Source organism: Larus michahellis, chromosome 1 (genome assembly GCF_964199755.1).
Source record: "Larus michahellis chromosome 1, bLarMic1.1, whole genome shotgun sequence".
Taxonomy (NCBI): Eukaryota; Metazoa; Chordata; class Aves; order Charadriiformes; family Laridae; genus Larus; species Larus michahellis.
Genome location: NC_133896.1, coordinates 208,247,627 through 208,267,639, shown reverse-complemented (window position 1 = coordinate 208,267,639; position 20,013 = coordinate 208,247,627). Strand labels below are relative to the sequence as shown.

The window sequence follows — 20,013 nt, the reverse complement described above, 5'->3', positions numbered from 1 at the left end:
ATGCACTCCTCAATTGAGTGCATCCCTCACAGTTTAGTATAGGCTGAAGTTCATGTGCTTGGATTGCTTTATTTTACAAAGCAAAGCCACAGCAATTGGGGACAATGGGGAAATTAATTTCCAAGTCATGCTCTTGATGTGAACAGCAGCTAGGACTTTGTCCCTCAAATGACGTCACGTCATAACAGGCACTTAGGTCTGGGGAGCTAAATCAAGATTAGAGGGTGAAATTCAGTTCCAGGTTGAGATATCTGAGTGTAGATACCTACAATGTGAATTAGACATCTAAATATTTTTACTATTAATAGAAGCTCCACTGACTCTACTGAGAAGACACATAAATTAACATGTAATATAGAAACTCACCTCACATGCAGATATTTTAGCTTTCATTTTACTAACAGCTTCTAGAATGAAAGGTTTTCTTTCCTCCCTGGTCATCCTGATGACCCTCCTGTTACCAGCTTGATTAGAATTAATCTTTCTGATTGTATCTTTTTGATCTGATGATCAAATTGTACTATATTCCATATTATATCTCCTCAGCACTTTATGTATTAATACTTCCACAATGCACGTTGGTAGCTGATATGTCCTAGGGTTGCATTTGCCTTTGCTGCACAGTAATGTTAGTTCAGAGACACATTCACTGCTTTTCTATGAGTCTGGTGCTCAGGGTCATCAAAGCCCTCATGTTTGCTGATCTTTTGTGTCAATGAACTGTTTATTTCATCAAATTTCTAGAATCCTTCTTTTTGAAAAGTAAGATAATAGTTCAAAGAATCCTTTCTCTTCCAAAAAAACTATTTCTCTTCTGTTCAACAAGTTTCTTAACCATCTTAAATTTCTGTATTAAATCTGTTTAAGCAGTCGTGAATTTCATCATGCAAAAAATTGTTGAAACCTGTGGAAGGTCAAATCTGCATTTATTTTCTCTAGAAAATGTTTCTTATTAAATATTATGACAATTTAGTCTCAGTCAGTGTACTTCAGTTAAATCATATTGAATTTTACCTCATCTCCATTTGCTGTGGTAAATTGGTTATTTTTTCCTAATAATTCCTGCTAAAATCCTTTGTTGCTGTTGATCTTAAGTCAACATGCTTATTGATTCTGAGACATCAACGCTCACCTCTTTTTCTCCGTGTTATTAGACAGATGAAAACATTTTTCTACATAGACGATAAGCTCATGTGCCAATTTTTCAGGTCCTTGACTGCACAACATCTATCTCCTTTATGTGATTACAATGAGTTTTTCTTATATTTACATAAAATAATTTGTAAACTATCACCTTGATGCCTCATCCATTCTTCCTCTATCCATTTACCTATTATCATCATCTTTCCCTCAGTTTTTAATAAGTTAATATTTTAGAGGGTTTTTCCCGGAATTATCCTTAACTCTACCTTGACCCCATTTCTTTTCTTTTTGCTTCCCTTTTATTTATGAAACTAAAAAACCTTTTGCTATGGTATTTTCTTATTAAAATATGTAGACATACTACGCAGGTGGTCTCTCCATGACTGAGAGATATTGGCAGGGAGGGAGGAGAAGTCTATGTTCCCGCTGTGTGCAGCAAGTGTTATGTGAATAAATAAAGCATTTCAGTTTCCATCATAACCAGCCTCTGGCTTTTTTCCCAAACACAAAAAAAGGGAGAACAGATGAACGCTAGGCATTTTAAGGAAAGTATCATTTTCTGAGCCAAATAATTCACCAGCAAATGTGCTTGCAATCCCTTTGATTGAGCGATTATTCTTTTCCTCGTGGATAGCAAGAGCTTTTAGCTAAATAGAAATGTAGCTGATAACATGTATAAGATTCATTAGATAATCTTCAATATGCAGCTAACTTTCTTTTCCTCCGAGCTCAGAATGAAAAACAGTTTTATATGAGGACTTACACTGCGTATAAGCCTTTATAATTTGTAAACACTGTAGGAGTGTCCTTTCATTTTTCTGATGCTGACAGTATATTGATGAAAACTGTTACTGTTCTGCAAAGGTTATTGTCATACTAATGATACGATGTCCTCAGAGCATTGATCACAGAGCATCTTGATAAGAGAACAAAACTTACACCAAGAGGAAAGGAAGGAAACTTACGTCCCTGTCAGTTCCTAAAGCAGATTGTTTCTTCAAAGATGTGACATATCATAACAAGATTTCAGGCCTTCTAATTTGTTTGAAAAAAACCAAAACCTCAAAACTCTGATACAGGGGCAATTTTTTAATATAATTAAATTTTCTATAAAATTACCTTTAGACAAATGATGCGATTCAAATACTGATACATATTTGTTTAGAGCAAGATGGGAGATGCATCATCAGATTTCACTGGGAATTTGAGAGTTGACATGTCCTTCCTCTGCCCCATTCACTTTTGAAGCTATTATTTTCTTCTGTCTCTCCGTTAAAGGCAGTGAGTGGTTTCACATCTGAAGTGAACGGGAGTACATTTTTTACTGGAATGAAATTCAGTTTTCTCCACCGGAATGTTTATAAACCTCAGATAATAAAACACCATTTTTCACAAACGGTCAGAGAAGAGTCAGGAAAAAAAAAAAAGATATGCAGTCTCAGATTAGTGATTTAGTCTGAGCACATTATTGAATCTTAAGCCTTTAGTAAATCACTCCTAGTTTAAAACAAAGGTAACTCAGCTTTGCATGCTAACACACCCAGCCTAGAAAGGGAGTTCTTTCCTTTTTTTGTCTGCTGAGCAGCCCAACGTGACCTGTTAATCAGGATGATCAAAGTGCCTTACTCCTGGTTAAATACTTCTCAAGAGTAAACCACAACATTGTACCCTCTATGATTTCTGATCATAGCCTCAACAGGGGACTCCCAGCAGGAGTGCTAGTCACTATATTAACAGATAGAAAGTCCTCTCTGGAGAGGTATATCTAAAAGTCCAACCATTGCTGGGGAAGAGTCACCCACTTAGCCTGATTCTTTCTCTGACACACGGAGAGGTCTTGTCTTACTTTCAAAATACAGGACAAGAAAGCACTCTGTCATCTCCTCCTCTACTTCTATGTGATACCTGAAAGCACTTGCTGAGGATTATCTGCTTTCACTGTCCGTGCCTGCTGGAGGGCTCCCAATCCACACCTCCCGTGCCCTTTGAGAGAGCCATAACCACTACCCAACATGGGAAAGGATATACAACCTCTGCAACCGGGGCTTGGCTTAAACACCACGTAAGAGTTGCCATGCTCCATTTAGGCTTATAGTTTTTCTGTGTCAGGAAAGGAGCAATGATCATTTACTGCTCTTCCAGGGCCACAGTTTTAACGTATAATAAATTCAGGGGATTTGTCATTTTAGAACAGGAAAAATGTGTTAATTTTCACCTCTATGTAGCTTCATAGACTTCATGATTAATACTGTGTAAACAAAGCCAAAATTTGAAATTCCTAAATGTAAACTGTTGAGCATTTCTCGTGAGTATGCTTCAGTGGGATTAATTACCTAGAGATGTAACGTATCTGCAATCATACAAGACTCAAAGAAAAAAATAAAAACTGAGCCACAAAAAAGCAGAGATTATTTAAGTCCCTATGCTACACTGTGTAGTTATGCCATAAATCATATTTTGACCAGATACAATTAATTTTATGGTTTTTTTTCTAGTCCTCTTTTACATTTTACTTACCATTCTTCTCAGATTTTATTTTTAAGGTCATTTTTTTCTAAATGGAATGGCCTGTGCTTGATATTGAAATGTGATTTGACAATACCATAGCAGTGAAACTTTAAAGACAAATTGTGAAGAATTACCTTTTTTACTTTTTACAAAAGGTTCATTAAAATTCACCACCGATAAGTGTCAAAGGATACTAATCCACTGATGCCGCCCTGAAACTTTTTGAACTAAGGAAGGAGAAGGAATAAAATGAGTTTATTACAACCGTTTTGAAACAGAAGAGAATTCAATTATCGTCTTCATCATCCCTTGCTACAGAGGCAGCAGTCCTTAATCCTATTTATTAGCTCTAAAATATATCATCATGGAATTTGGCTGTTAGGATGGGAGATATATTTATACATTTATGTATTTATCACTTTCAGGATAACTATTCTTCCACATGGGAGCCTGCGAATCTTGAATGCTTCCAAGTCTGATGAAGGACGGTACTTATGCCAAGGTGTAAATGTATTTGGATCTGCAGAAATCATTGCATCAGTATCTGTTAAAGGTATGAAAAAATACTTTGATGATAATGATGATTTCTCTTTACTAATATTTAATTATTACTTAGAATCCCCTGACAACCATGCACCAGCATTATACAGGCAGAATAAAAAAGCATTTCCAACAAGCTGGGGGGCTAACCTCCATCTGGTCAAACATTGTATTCCTGTATCAGGTTGCATACTCCAGCTGTTGTATTGTAGACATACATCAGAAGGCTTTGTATATATATTAAATCTCTCTGATTATAAATAATTCTATAAGTAAAATCTCCCAAGCTGACACACAGAGAAGGAAGCGGGGGGGGGGGGGGGGGGGGAGGAGGGCATCAATGCAGAAGAATGGAAATTTGTGACAGCAGGGACCAGCAGGAGGAAGAGACTTCCCCCAAAGCTTGAGGTGCCCTTGCAGAACTACTTCACCACTCTAGAGTGAAGTGGAAAGACCCATTACATCAGGAATCAATCTCAATCTCAGAAATCCTATAGATCATTGTTTAGGATCCTGCCTTATTGCTTCCATGAAACCGGCAGTACCTTCTGTTCACCACTGCCATGTTTTAGTGTGCATTATGAATGTTTCAATATTTGACATTATGTATTTGAAACAAACAGTAAATGTAAGCTCTGAGTAGACTAAGCAGAACTCAATCATATTATTTTGGCCTTGCTGTATAACTAGACTTCCATCTAAATATTTTTAATCCTTCCATATTTCAAGAACCTACAAGAATAGAGCTGACTCCCAAGAAGATAGAGTTAACGGTTGGAGAAAGTGTTGTCCTCAGTTGCAAAGCCCTTCATGACAGCACACTAGATGTCACTTTCTATTGGATGCTCAATGGGCAGCCAATTGACTTTGAAAAAGAAGGTGGACACTTTGAAAGCATCAAGGCAGTAAGTGACCATGCGTTTGTCATCTGTGTGCTGTGAACTGATAGAAATTTGCATGCTTTTACATGTCTCCCATTTACCAAATTCTGACTAAATTGACAGATAATGGTTTCAGTAATGTTGGAAAGAAATGATAGCTAGAGGAGGTGCAAACTGCAGGTCACTAGAATTACTTCAAGTAGTTTTAATCATGAAGATATTAAGTGTACACTTATACATACTATTATTGGTGAGGCATCTGATGAACTTTGTGAGGGAACAGAAAGTAGTTTGAATCAAATCCTCCTCACATTCTTCTGCTGATTTTAACATAGAAAGGATGATGCTATATGCATTGACGTCTGTCTCGCAGATAACATGACTGTTGGAATGTCCTTACCTCCCGATGTTTTTACTTGCCTAGCATATATTTTAATATCTGAATAGCAAGGAGTATATTTTCAAACTCCCCTGCCTGAGGTAGGTTCTAGCTGTGCAACCCTTATTTAAGTCAATAAGAATCATATGGAAAAAACATGCATACCAATTTCAAATATTACCTCTTGATTCAAAAACAATTTAATATGATTAAACGGTATGATGAAGTAATTCCAACCTGTTCCATGTTAAATGGTTTGAACTTCTCTTAGTAGAAAGAAATCTCTTATTATGAACAAGTTTGGAAATAGAATCTACAGTCATTTAACTCAATCTTCCCACTAATGAAATGTAAATCAAATGTCCATGCTATGTTAACAGAGAAAAATGGAGCTCACAAAGGTCAGGAAATTTTAAAAGTTAATGTATCTCATTTGACTACAATGTAGCGAAGTTAACTTTGCATTAAAAATCTTGTCAGCTACAATCAATTTATTCTTCTGCTTGCCTCTGTGGAAGTCATACTATATTCAATTCAGGCTGTTTGGTTTGTTTTTGTTTTTTTTTAGTTTGGTTTTACTTCAATAAACTTTTTAATTGAAAAACATTAGTAAGATATATACAAGGTGTGAAAGTTCTTAGCATACTTATCTTCGTTTGAGGAAGTTCAATACTCAAAATCCAGCACTAAATATATAGGAAGTAAAACTACAATTTTTTATTTTTTTTTTTACTTAGAGGTTAAAACATTCTTTTATTCAAGAAAACATCCTATGATTACAATTTAACTTCAAGTCATTTCCAAAAATTTAAAATCTAAAATGTGTTACATGGTTCCTTCAGTGCGTTTCAGCATCTTCTGTGATGAAGGGAATTTTTAACTGCTGGGAAGAATCCTCAGGCTAGAAAATTTCTGACAGCTTTTCTCCTATCAAAGTAAATCTGGTTTATGAAAATAGGATTTTGTAGATCTTTCAACAAGAATTCTTCATTAATTTCATTTGTACCAGTAAAAGCCTTCAAAGTGATAGAAGTAAGGCTCATTCAAATTGAGAACCTGGTAGATGACATACTGGGACTATTTTCAGGCAAATATTCATGCAAAACTCACTGAAATTAATGTTTCCTTTAATTGTCCTGACATGGCTAAAATTTTGCCAAAACCCAGTAGATTTAACCAGCTATTTTGATATAAGTTTGTGACTTCATCCTCATTGTGTTGCTAAAGAGTCACTGCTACTTTACAAAGTGAAAATAGTATTAATCACTCATAATAGAGTCAATGCTGTATCCGTTTTACAAACAGCAAACTTCAGCAGTTCAGAAAATAAAATCAGTCTGAAAAGAAGGCATTGCATATATTGTAAAATATTACAAAATTAGATCCTACTTTGTCACTATTAAACCAGGGTTGAAATAGTGAAATATTATGCAACTCTAAAGAAATACCAAAATGAAGCATCAAACCCTGATATTTTTAGGCTGTACTAGCTTCATTTGCCTTTACAAGATTGCTTACACAAGAGATGGTCAGGCCATGCTTCATTTACTTGCATTCCTAACTCATTTAACTTGCAAGATATTTCTTTTATGGTTTTCACTCTAAAGACAAAATGGAAGAGTAGGCTTGGATCAACTGGAAGAGGAGTGAAAATACCTATTAACACATTACAGGCGGGATGGGCAGGGAAACACTCCATTTCAGAACAGAGATACCAAAACCTGACCCTGTTAGGACAATCGTCACTGAAATTTTCTGAATGCTGTTGGAAACATAATATGACACATCCTTCTCCCTCTTTGAAAGTAGTGATTAAAATAAATGTAGATCTCCCTTCACCAAAAGGCATATCTTGATTTTTGCATTGTCCCAAAATGAAGATGAATATCAGTTGAGAGATGCAAAACTCGAAAATAACGATTGTGGTAATACAGCGATTTTTCTGTGTTTTGACACAAAAACTCTATAATTCCCATAACTACTCATTTGTGGGATGTTGTCAATTGTGTTTCAATATCGTTTCTGTTAACCACATAAGCATGTGAAATTAATCACAAGGATGAAAATGTATTTCTCTACTCTGTTAAAACCTAAAGCATGACTAGGGGAAAGCAAGATGAAATAATACTCTCCTGTTTCTCCTATCGCGTAAGCTCCTTTCACCTATCCGGTTTCAAAGGAGTGATACACAATGTGATAAAGACACAGGTTTAAGAATGCAGAAGAAAGGAACTTGAAGAAAACTTGAAATCTGATAGAGTTCTATCTATATCCCTTATTTTGCATTTCTGAATGAAATATTTTTTTAAAAATTGCATGAGTTGATCATGAACAAAATACTTTTTAGTGCAGTACATTTAAGAAAAATAATATCCTTTGCGTGCATGAAGTTACAGAACTATAAATCCATTTTGTTCTGTGCACACAGATACTTTATCTGATAAAAAAACATTCACTTTTCTGGCTTTTGTTTATTTGTTTGAAAGCCTGAGAAACTGAACATTATTTGAATGGGTTTTGTTAATTGCAAAACCATTGTCAACCTCTCACCACTGATTGCATTTCTCCTACTTTCAGGAGACCCACGTGTTAAGTATGGTGAACATTCTGATGCGATGTTATAAAATCTATCACCAAAGTAATATTTATTTGGGCTGTAGATAAATTTCAACTTGCTAAAATTACATGCTCCCTAGCAATTGCAATTAAAAGGAAAATTAAAAGTTTCTCTTAATAACATATATTGCTTTTCTCGTTTTAAATTATATCTGTAGCTTTAGTACCAAAAAAAATAGTGTTCTCATTTTTCATACTGAGAACTAATTTTTATACAAATTGAAGGTGGTTTATGCCGTTATTATTAGCACCTATAGCAATTTAGGTATTTCAGGGACTTGCTTGGCAAGAAGATAAGTGTGGTAAGGGAATCAAGCTGAACAAAGCTGTGCATTAAAGGTATATTAAGGAATAGAGACCAAACTCCTCTGTCATGACAGCTGCAGACTGCACTCTAGGAGAGGAAAACATCCCAAATATTGTTTATGCTGACTCCACAGTACACTTGGTAGCAGAACAATAAGGCAAAGGGTTACAAATAGCCAGAATCCTTTGGCATTATTTAAGTCTTTGTCTACCAAAAGATTCAATAACATTTTAGGGTCTGTGAGGAGTAATCTGTGTAATTAATAGAACTAATTTTGCATGGAAGTCTGAATTGCCAAGATTTCCTTCTAGCAACACCAGTGAGCTCTTGAGCATAGAAAACATAGGTGTTCTTGTTTTTAGTAGGGTAACTTTGATCTTCCGTACTCTATGCCAAATCCAGCAGTCCTGTTCAAAATTCTATTCAGATTTTTCCAAGATCTCCACTGACCTTAACTTTGACCTGGAGGTATCCCTTTTCTAGCTAAAGATGTCAGATTTTGCGGGTAGATTTTCATCCAGCTATCATCATTCCAACTCTGTGTTTGAAAGCTGATACTGTTTTTATAGCAGCCAAGCAAAGTGATTTATTGTGGTTACCCACAAACTAGTAAGGAGCAGCATTGCTCTTAGTGTCCCTCACCTTGACCTGCATGAGTACCTTTCAGACTCAGGAAAGTGATTTAGTCTCAATATCTTCTTGGTCTTTGATCTTAACTGAAACCGCCACCATGGGAAGCAATAAGCACAACTTGTCATGTTATATTTTACAGTGGTCATTTGTTCACATGGAAGTGAATTGAAAACTACTTCTAAAAGGCCAGTAGATACAGACTGGACAATACATTAACTACTGTCTAGCACTGGAGACTTCAATCTGATAACTTAGAACCCGTAAGAGAGCATAAATTTGTACCTTTCCTTACATTTTCAAGTCTCTTGTTAGTTTGTTGTAGTACTTTAATCATATTTAAGAAGTTAAGGTTAACATTTCCTAAGCATTTTCTAAATAGGCAGCACTAAGTTCTACACTACATGGAATCAATTAAAACAGCGGGCTGTTAATAATAATGTCTTTCCTCTTTATTGGTCATAAAACCAAACAAGGCTAATTAAATAGGGGGTTTATTTAACACAATCCCTCCTCCCCATGCTGAGGAAAACAGCAATAGTTGTCAAAAGTCTTGTAGAAGGTACGTGCTCTGCGCACAGAGAATTTCTGTTCAGGGTAATACTGCTATATCAACCTCATTGCTATCAATTTGTTTCACTGTTTGTTGCATTACTTTCCTGCTGATGGAAGAGGCTGAACAGAGCCATTACTGTCAACTCAAATCTCCAGATATTTCAGCCCTATGCTCATTACCAGGTTTTGCACGTTTGTCACGCTACAGTAGTTAAACACTTGAGTGATCAGAAGCAGTTTCAAAATTAAAAAAAAATATCTTGTCTTTTGGTAACACAAATTTCTTGTAAACTACGGAGGGTACAAAATGGAATAAGTATTTCTCGTCAAAAAACCTTTTAAATTTGTGTTTTATGACTGGTAACTGCAACCCAAAATCTGAACACAATGAAGACCATGGTCTAATAATGCCCTTTACCATGTGTTACTTCCAAGATAAAAACAGTCCCAGTCCACTAACGGAATTTATAGACGTACCTGCATGCTACGTTAGAATGGGACACTCTGACCATTTCCTAGAGTGACGCAAGCACACAAACTGGTGTGCCCAAGTGCTTGTGGCTTTGGATATGAATAGAGAGTAAGGGAGAGAGATGATAAGTAACGTCTCCTCTATTTAATTTTACTTTGGAGACAGGGGATAACAGAGCATTTTGGAAAATGCGATTCTATTAACATTCCCGAATACCAATTTCTATAAAAAGAATTTGTAATAAAAAGTCATGAAATACAGTCACATAATTTTTATGGTTTATTCTGTTAAGGTATTTTGTATTTCCCCTGTTTACAAGAAAGATTCTAAAGAGAAAAATCCTGGGGTAAATAAAGGATATTTCATGACAGTCCGCAGTCCGTTCTTTCCCTTGTTTACTTGGCACTAATGGATCATTTAACTGCGTGTTAATCTGGGTTATAACAGCGCGTCCAATTGTTTGAACACCTGATCAATATCAGCCTTACTAACACTAAGGCCTTCCATTTGCAGCTCTGATGTTTTTCCCTTCCAGCTCTGCATCCTTTCTCCCCAGCTCTTATGGCAGTGTTTTCCAGAGCCTACCTGGCAGAATTTCTCCCTTGCAGTTTTTACTGTGCTCATCTCTTGGTTTTGTTGCCGTGGCCTTGCACAGGCAAACCCCAATCGTGTCGTTATGGTGGGGTCTCATGGGAAGAAGCTCCCACTGGCTTGAAATTCACCCCTCCTTCCCGCCCCCTTTCTTTGTCTCTTCTTTTGTAAACCAAACCACAGTGTGCAGTGAAGTAGATAATAGGCATGTAAATACCTAATGAGTATTATCCAACAATATACGTGCTCAGAAGCTTAACAATCAATCACTGCGTAACAATTGCTCTTAATTAACATATTCCAATCAACATTAACATATAGGAAGTTTGACTAGGTGCCAAAGAAAAGGTTACAAAACTAGGAGAAAAATAGGCAAAAAATAATTCTCATCATCTTCCTCATCACCAGCTACTGCACTGGAGAGAGCCTCAAGAGGAGAATATTCTTTCTGGCTGGCCACCAGGAAGAGTTTTCTGTTTTCCTTTTCTCTCTCCCTCTCCTCATTGCCTTTTTTATTTCTCACCTAGGAAGCTGTTTTTGCTAGAGTTGATGCGTGCCATCATCTATAGACCCTTCTAATAAATCTCTGTTCACCTATGGCTGTCACAACATTCTTCCTGCAGCGCACAAATGAAATCCAAGTCACGTGTCTGCTCTTTATTCTTCCTGTTTTGATGTCTTCTCAAAATGCCACATTTGTCCCAGCTGGGTTTTGCTTTCATTTCTGTCATCTTCATCCATCACTACCGACACCCTTCCACTCAAATTTTATATGTAGCTCCATGCTCTTCTTTTCCCGCTTTATACATCTTTAAACAGAAGCACAGGTGCCCCATATTACTTGGTCTTTTTTTCCTTTTTTCTCCTGGTAATAACAACTCAGATACAGAACACAAATCTAGCAACATGAGTAAAATGGGCCTCTCTGTCCTGAAGCTTGCCATTTCATGCCCCATCTTTTTTTCTCATTCCTTCCCATTTTCAATACTTTTTCTACGTTTTCTTTAATCCCTAGATTTCTCAAAACTACCCCAGTACACGACACAATACCTGACATCTGATACTCATTTAACTTCATCTCTTCCTCTGCCTTCTCTCAGTAAAATGAATCAAACTCATTTGCAGCAATTCAAGCTGCACTTTAAAGTCCTCCCTACCCTCTCCAAATACATCAGTGCTCTCTGACATCCACTCCCAACCACCACTGCTCACCCAAAGCAACTGATTTTATTATTCTTGCTTTATCTATGAAAACTGCTCAAAAATACTGCCACTGGAAGGGCACCTCCACTGGATAATTCTGAAAACCTGAAAACCCTGAAACCCATCTTTTTTTACTTCTTATAGATGAGGAAAATGCAGCTTGTGTATTATCAGGTATCCCTCAGTCAACCTGCATCAAACTGGGTACTACTATATTACAATTATTATACTACCACATACCATTAATCACAACAAAACCAGTAAAGATAATTTGATTGTCTTTGTTCAAAAAAGTGCTTATATGATTAAAAGACAGAATTCAGAATATAATTTTCCTTTATCACTATATCAACAGAGAAATCTGCTGCTTTTTAACAGATTAAATATTTGCAATTTGTAAACATCATGAGCAGTAAACGGGCAAGTGGTTGATGTGTTCAAACCTGAGAATTTGCATGAAATTGCACTTAAATTGTCCTAAATGTGTTATGAACAGAAGTTGGCTTGAGGCCAACTATCCATCATAATGCACATATAAATTGCCAGCATACTTTAAAAGAACTTTATTGTATTGCTATTTCGCACTTACTGTTAATGGCACAAAACTAACATTGCCATGAGGTTATTTTGTAAGATCATTAATTTGGTTCAGATGAAGAGATGAAAATAAACCAAAAATAAACTCCACTGCTAATCAAAAATGTCAAACAATCAAGATTCAACTGCGAAATCATTTTTCAATTTACTCATACTGAATTTCATTAATAAAGGCTATTTTGCTAAATCAAATTATCAGTCAGGAATTCACCTAACTTGTGTGTTATCTGTAAAAACACCCATATATTTTCAATAATCATTTAAGCTGAATAAGATAGCATTAACAATCTAGGTCAGTCTTCTTCAGGATCAAATCTCAGTCCCATTTAATTATAGACCATTGTTTTACTGTTCTCAGTTTATACAGAATATGACCTTACAAAATGTTTAGGTACTTTTAGAGATTTTTGTACCTCCCAAGCATTCTCTTCTCTATAGAAAGCACTTTGCAGGAAAGCATCTTCACTTCTTACTGTCAAAAGATTTAGATGACAGCCAGCAAGCCTCAGTAAACCCCTGTAGTCATAGTAAAGAAATGACTTAAACACCCCTTAGGCTTTCATCATGAAAGTTTTCCTGCAACGGCAGTCGGTGTTCGCCCACTCTTTTTTCCCATTGATTTAAGCTTCCATTGAATCTTATCATTTATAATAGTCTCACTACTCTTTTTAGACATATTCTTCCCAAGCAGAGGGACAATTTTCACTGCATGTTGTCCAGGTAGAGTTCCCAACCTGAATCCTTGGTACAATAATAGGCAGACTTTCTAGACTCCAGGCCTTTGCAGTGCAGAAGCTGAGAGCTGCGAGTCGCCACATCATCTCTATTGACTATCCAGTATTTTAAACTTCCTTGCCTTTCTGTCCCTCTTCCCAAGACAAATCAGCTATGTTCACAGAACTGCAGCTGGAGTGAGGAAGGGAAGTACAATGATCAACGTGGAAAATGAGCAGCACTAGAAACAGATTAAATGAAAGCTAGGATTGATATAGTGACGGGACAAAGATTTAAGGTTCCTAGGTTTCATATATATTTTCCGCATATGATTCTGTAGTTTGAACATACGTGATAAACTGTGTAATAATCAAACCAAAGTTTAATTCTTCCACGGAAGAGGTAGGGGGAAGTAAACAAGAGACTGACTAGATGTTAAAAAAGTGCTCTTTGGTGTAACTATGAGCTCCATTTCAAATGCAGGCAGATTATAGATTGTTCTTGTGCAAAGCCTTCAGAAGAAAAGGTTGGATACCGAGAGAACCACCTCGGCTCAGAGATAAAAACTCAGCAAATGAATGGACAGATTAACAGGGAGGTTTCCTAGCAACTGGCTCAAGATAATGAACTTACTCTCACAGGAAGAATAAATGTAATTCTCTTCACTTGAAGAACCATATGTAAAAGTTACTTTACTGCAAAGCAACCCACAACCTCTTGGGATTTATGAAATGGAAAGGAAAAAATTCCACACACAACTTCCTCTCTGTGAGGATGTGGGATGGTTGAAGAAGCATTCATTCACCAACAGTAAGGTCTCTGCAAGTTAGCTTTCTTTTTTTTTCCCCTCTGCAAATCCCCAGCATTAGGGTAATAGGCGCAAAAGACAAATCCAACACAGTGATTCTCGCGGGGTGAAGTATGCATATTACATGCTCCTTGGAGCCTTTTTGAGTTTGGGGAAGTATCTCCACACCAAAAGCAAATGCTATATATAGGTGGCACTGATTCTTTCGAAAAATTACTTCAAGCAATACCTTACAGGTAAAGCTAATTAGATATATTGCAGACACAGTTATGACCTCAGATAACACGCCAGGCTGAAGCAGAGAGGACGATGGATTGACACAGCACTCAGCACTCAGCTGCCCAGAACCTGATGAATGGGATACTCAGGAGCATAATATGAATTATACAATAATTTGTTGTCCTAGAGAGAACTATTAGTCATGACAGATAGCATCAACAGCTTTATTATTATTTATTCGGTGCTTAATGAAGACCAGGAGTGTGTTCAGTGTTACAGTAGGTCTGTAGCTGATGCTGGCCTTGAAGGTTACATTTACTTTTCCTTAAAATCATTAGAAGTTGGCTTTTAAACCAAGTCCAAGTTATATTCCACACAGTAGAAGTTTGTACTGAACAAATATAAATACTTTTGATACTTGGCTAAATGGCTAATATATAATATTCAGAACACCAAGGAATACAGATTTTTCTAATAAAGTGCTACTTTGACATAGTGCGTTTATAACAAAATATGCTGTGTCACAGAAGAGCATAAAATTACTGGAATAAAAAGCAGCTTTTAAAAATGTACCCTTAATAAAGCTGAAATTTAGATGTAGACAAATAAATTTGAATACCACTAATTTCAGCATTTAATAACAGTGGGAGCATATGGTTGCTGATACACCAGGCTGTTCTAACTCACATTAGTCCAGATGAGAGATCTTTCTATGCTGTTTGCCTCTACATCACCCAGTTTTTGTCTTCCCCAAAGGGGAGGGTATGTCTCTACTTTTGCTGAAGTATTATGTATTTTTCCACTGAGAGCAGACTAAAAGCACAAGACAAAGTTTCTGACCTTAGATACTTTTGCTAATGGAGTCTCTGATGCATTCCCACTTAGCAGTTTTTTTAAACTGGACGTAATCACTGACATTTAAGCAGCAGCTGCAATGACATGGTGCAGAGATTTTCTTAAGATTTGGAAGGCCAGCACATCAGTTTAACCCACCCACCCCACCCCCCAACCCTGTTATGGCCTTGAACCTCTCATTACAGGATAAATTGACCAACAAAATAATCATTCTTCCAAGACTTGGAAGAGTCTGTAAAATTCATAAAGACCACTTTATAAATACCACTGAACAGCAAATAATATGGTAGTTTTTAGAGGTCCTGTTCAAACATAGCTCCTACCCATCTAAATGGAAGCTAAAATGTCTCATTATTTCCCATGATCAAGAATCCAATGTCTGAGCATATATCCATCTGTATGAAACACAGTGAGTTTAATTTCTTTCCGCTCACACATCCTAAGCCATGCTGGCTGCACATCCTGTTATGCTGTAATAAATGTGTTTCATGGGGATCTATGGTACTGCACTGCTCTCCACTTACAGCAATGATTCTTCCAATTGCTGCTTGTCTGCCCAGTTACACAGGTGTGCAGACAAAATACGTATATTTTTCCTGATAAGAATATTAGGATTCACACAGTCATGAACCCTCTGGAAGTTAGAGTGACAGACAAGATTTTTAACAGCTCCTGAGCAATCAAACCAGGCAGTTGTATCCATTATGCTTTTCCTGCCACTTAACAACAAAACACACATTAAATGTAAATTACCCTCAAGAGAGGACAAATGTGGACTGATTCTGGCCTTATCCTTCTAATAGCTAAGGCTCTGTACCAGAATCACTAATCATCTTGAGCAACCCGTGTTTCAATGGCTGGTAAATGCTGCTGTGCAGACAACATAAAAAAATTGCACCCCGAAGTTGACTCCTGATAGGAGTGTGTGCTCTTCCTTTGCATTTAGAGCTGCAGAGTACTCAGATATTCTTTTCCACTGCTGTGATTTCTGATGTGCCAGAGCAAGAATACAGGAATTGCATTATGGCCTGACTGGTTTGAGTATATTCCCTCCAGCAACAGCATTAATGAGACCACTTCAAAAGGCAAAACACTGCCATTGTGTTCACACTCTTAGATCTACAGGGTTATTAAGCTACAGGTCATGCCCATATTCACTTTGGTCTCAGTAGCAACCTTGATGTCCCGCCTCTCTTTTCCTTCTTTGCATGTGAATATGCTTCGGTAAAGATTTCGCCTTAGTGCTACATGGAATATTAGGACAAGTTCAGTTCCAAAAATGCAAATGAAGAGAAGATTGGCTGAAGAAGGTGTGCCAAGATGTGCTGAAAAGGAATTCTGCCTAGAAAGAAAAAAAAAAAACTAAATTATAGAAGATTGGATCTTGGAACCAATCCTATTTCATCTTGTCTTTAATGACCTTGGCATAAGAGATAAAAGTATGCAAATGACAATTGTATGGTACAAAATTGGATATATTACCAATAGAGCAGATGATGAAAATAACACATGGGAACAGACAAGAAATGTAATACAAAGCACAAGGTCATGCATATTTGGACGACTGGTTATAAGGTGGAAGCTCATGATTTGCAAATGATCGAGAAGGATAAAGATCTGAGTGCAACTACCTGAGCATAGAATGAGCATGTGCCAAAAAAAAGGGGAAATATGAATCTAGGTGGAATCAGTGACGTATTTCCAGCCCAGCAAGAGAAGTATCAACATGTACACCCATAGTAAGGCTTTATTTTAATGCAGGGTGCAATTCTAGTCATTCAGGATCAAAATGACTCAAATTAGAACTACTGCACAGGCATATTATGACAAAGGAAACATCATTCAAGGAAAAACTGCCAGTCTTTGCTTGGTTAGCAAAGTAAATAAAATCTGAGAAAGGAAATGCCAACACTCAACAAATGTGTCTGAAAGTGAAACACCGAGGAGGTGCATATAAACACTTGTATAGAACATCCAGTAACATATATTAATTATGTTATATTATATTACATTACATTATATTATCTATATAGAAATCAATTATTAATAACATAATATACAATATGTGATAGATGGTAAATATAATGTAATATAATGAATATATAATATGCTATATACCATGTATTAAACCACTACATTATCTCACATTATATTATTGTATAAAATGTATTATACATTATATATTTTTAACATATAGTATTATATAAAGTCAGTGAATAATGAGTTTAAATATAGTGAATAGTGGAATAGTATAATAGTGATTTATATAATAAACAGATATATATTATAAATTCTATATTATTGTTCATGTAATTATTAGTTATGAATTGTATATTATAGATTGTATATGTGTAATAATTATGTATTACATATCACATAATTACATAATTATATCATTATATAAATATATATGATAATTAAATATCAATTATATAAATATATAATTGTATCAAAAATATTAATTATATGTAATTTATAATATAATGTTATACAAACTTGACATTAATGTTGAAAAAACAACATTAGGTTCACATATCACACAAAGGAGCAATGATAAGGATGTTTAGAAATATTTGCAGGACATTTTGTCTATCTTCGGTTGGTATGTTAAAATTATTTCCATTTGATTCTTGAGAGAAAAGTAATGCTTTGAAAGAAACAAAAATAATTATGGTAATTTACTAAAACTATTGATGCTTATACTAAATCAAAAAGTTGCAAACATTTTTAGGACACGGAATTAAGAAAGTAAACTACAGTTGCTACACAGGGTGACTTTTGCTCGCACTTACCTGTTCTTTCCCTAAGTAGCAACAATATTAAATTAACAATATCTATGGACTGGGGCTCACTAAATCTGATGGAGCAACATTTATTGACTCCAGTAAGTTTTAGATACAAGAATGATTTTGTATGTGCAAAATCTAATATTATTGCTTGAATTTATTAAATAATACAGTTTCTTAGCAAAAGTCATTTATCCTCCAAAAGGTTGTTCTATTTTCAAATTTTCTCTTTTTTCCTCATAATTTTGGGACATTGTAATTACTCTTGGCTAGAATACTAAAAATTTGAACTGGTTCTATGTATATACTCATCCAGGTATTGTATGTTTTAGATTTAAACATATACAGTTTTCGAGAGCAAAAACAAGAATCTGTTCATATTTCCTCAATCATATTCTGTATTAATTTCCCCTATGTCAATAAAAATCAACCAACATTATCTTTTAAGTTATCTAAATTCCATTACAATAGAGAGACATACTCCAAATGTCACTGCATTGAAGGGGAGAGGAAAAGGAAGAAAAAGTCCTTCATTTCTAAGACGACTTTTCTAACGCCAAGGATTGCATCGAAAATATTTCTGTTCATCTCTTTAATGAATTTCTTTGTGCTAGTTTGAAATAATTTTCTTTGAGCATGCAAATATGCACAGTGTGCTTTAAGCAGAGTCAAAGTTATTAAAAACCTGAAATCCTCTTCTTTAATCCCTATTAATAATTGTATAAATGCAGTGTTCTGATAATCCTCAAAAGAGGGTATTAGGGCACATAAGCATTGTAAGAAGAAAGCTGCAATCATGAGTTTCTCACACTGTACGAAACACCCTTGTGAACTACCTTCAACACAGATTTACTGGCTTTTAAAGCGGCACTTCATCCCTGTTTCAGCAAGCGTCCTCTGCAGATTTGATGATCAGGAACATCCTCCTGATGCACGCCGGGAGATACGGCTGCAGGGTCCAGACCGCAGCCGACACCGTGTCAGATGAGACGGAGCTGCTCGTTAGGGGTGAGTATGCCCGTGGTGCCACCTGGAAACACAATCACCAGAAACTATTGTACCAGGGAACTTAAATATGTGGGCTTCAAGGACACCTGTGCTAGGCATTATTCTTCAGATTTTATACTATTGAAAACATTTGTGGTTAACCTACTGTCTCTGAAAGCAGTTTCACCATAAACTCACATGCACACCTGGCAATGAGAAACAAAAGACAGTTGGTTAATGGATGTAGAGTCTTAAGAGAGGTAATAGCACAAAAGGTATACTAGATTAGTTAAAATGTAGACAATTAGCATCCTGTGTAAGGTAGGTGAGTTCTGTGCTTTTTTATGTGATGCTTAACATTTCATCATATGGTCAAGCCATTCTCTTGGGTTTAAAGGTTTAGGAATATTCATTTACTTCTAAGAGAATGCAGAGCTTTATAAAATGATAGGTATGAACAATGAACCAAAACCCCCCAGATATGACAGTGATTCAGGTTTTTTCCAAAAAGTTTTTCACCACCAAATTTTGACTTCATCTTTAGACGCAGCCCTGTATTCCATTGAGGCACTTTACCTGTCACTTAACGTTCCTGGTTATGCGCAGGAACACAGAGTCAGCATCCTGCAGGTTCCCAGATCATACCTAGGACACCACCTAGTTCGCAATAGAGCAGGGTGATAGCTCTATATGTGCATTCCGTTAAGCAGAGTATTTCTGCGTTCTGCGCTACGTGTGTGTGTGTGTGTGTGTACACACTCAGGTGTGTTCGGTGCCTGATGGGACTCAAGGATTTGCAGTCCATTTACTGGCATTGCAACTGGTGGGTCCCACAGTATCAAGATAGATGGATCCCTGCTAGGTAGCACAGCTGGGCAGCCTTACTGTGGATTATACATTTTTTGAAAGAATAAATCAAGGTAGATATTTTATTAACATTTGAAAAACACCAGATAAAGGAAAAAAAAATATTTAGAGATTATAATCTTTCAAAAATACTTATTCTACCACATCCACCACTTCTTTAGATTTGATATGTTCATACCCATGACTTTTAGGAAAAATAAATGCTTTAAATCACAAAGAATGTTTCTGGCTGACTGCAGGGCTTTTCACGTTTTGATGAAAGTAGCTGTTAAATATTTCCATAAAGTCACTTTGAGGACCATCAGATTTCTATGAGCTATGGCACCATTGGGATGGTGGTATTCAGTTGCCTCAA

General features: G+C 36.1%; 1 protein-coding gene across 4 annotated transcripts in view; it reads left to right on the top strand.

The window, feature by feature from the left end:
- CNTN5 (contactin 5) overlaps positions 1 to 20,013 on the top strand; it is a 661,723-nt gene that overhangs the window by 587,500 nt on the left and 54,210 nt on the right. For all 4 annotated transcript variants that reach the window (XM_074570954.1, XM_074570976.1, XM_074570986.1 and 1 more), the window contains 3 exons: positions 4,077 to 4,204; positions 4,921 to 5,096; positions 18,692 to 18,812. In XM_074570954.1, the coding sequence (XP_074427055.1) occupies positions 4,077 to 4,204; positions 4,921 to 5,096; positions 18,692 to 18,812 (425 nt within the window). The remainder of the gene's footprint in view (positions 1 to 4,076; positions 4,205 to 4,920; positions 5,097 to 18,691; positions 18,813 to 20,013) is intronic.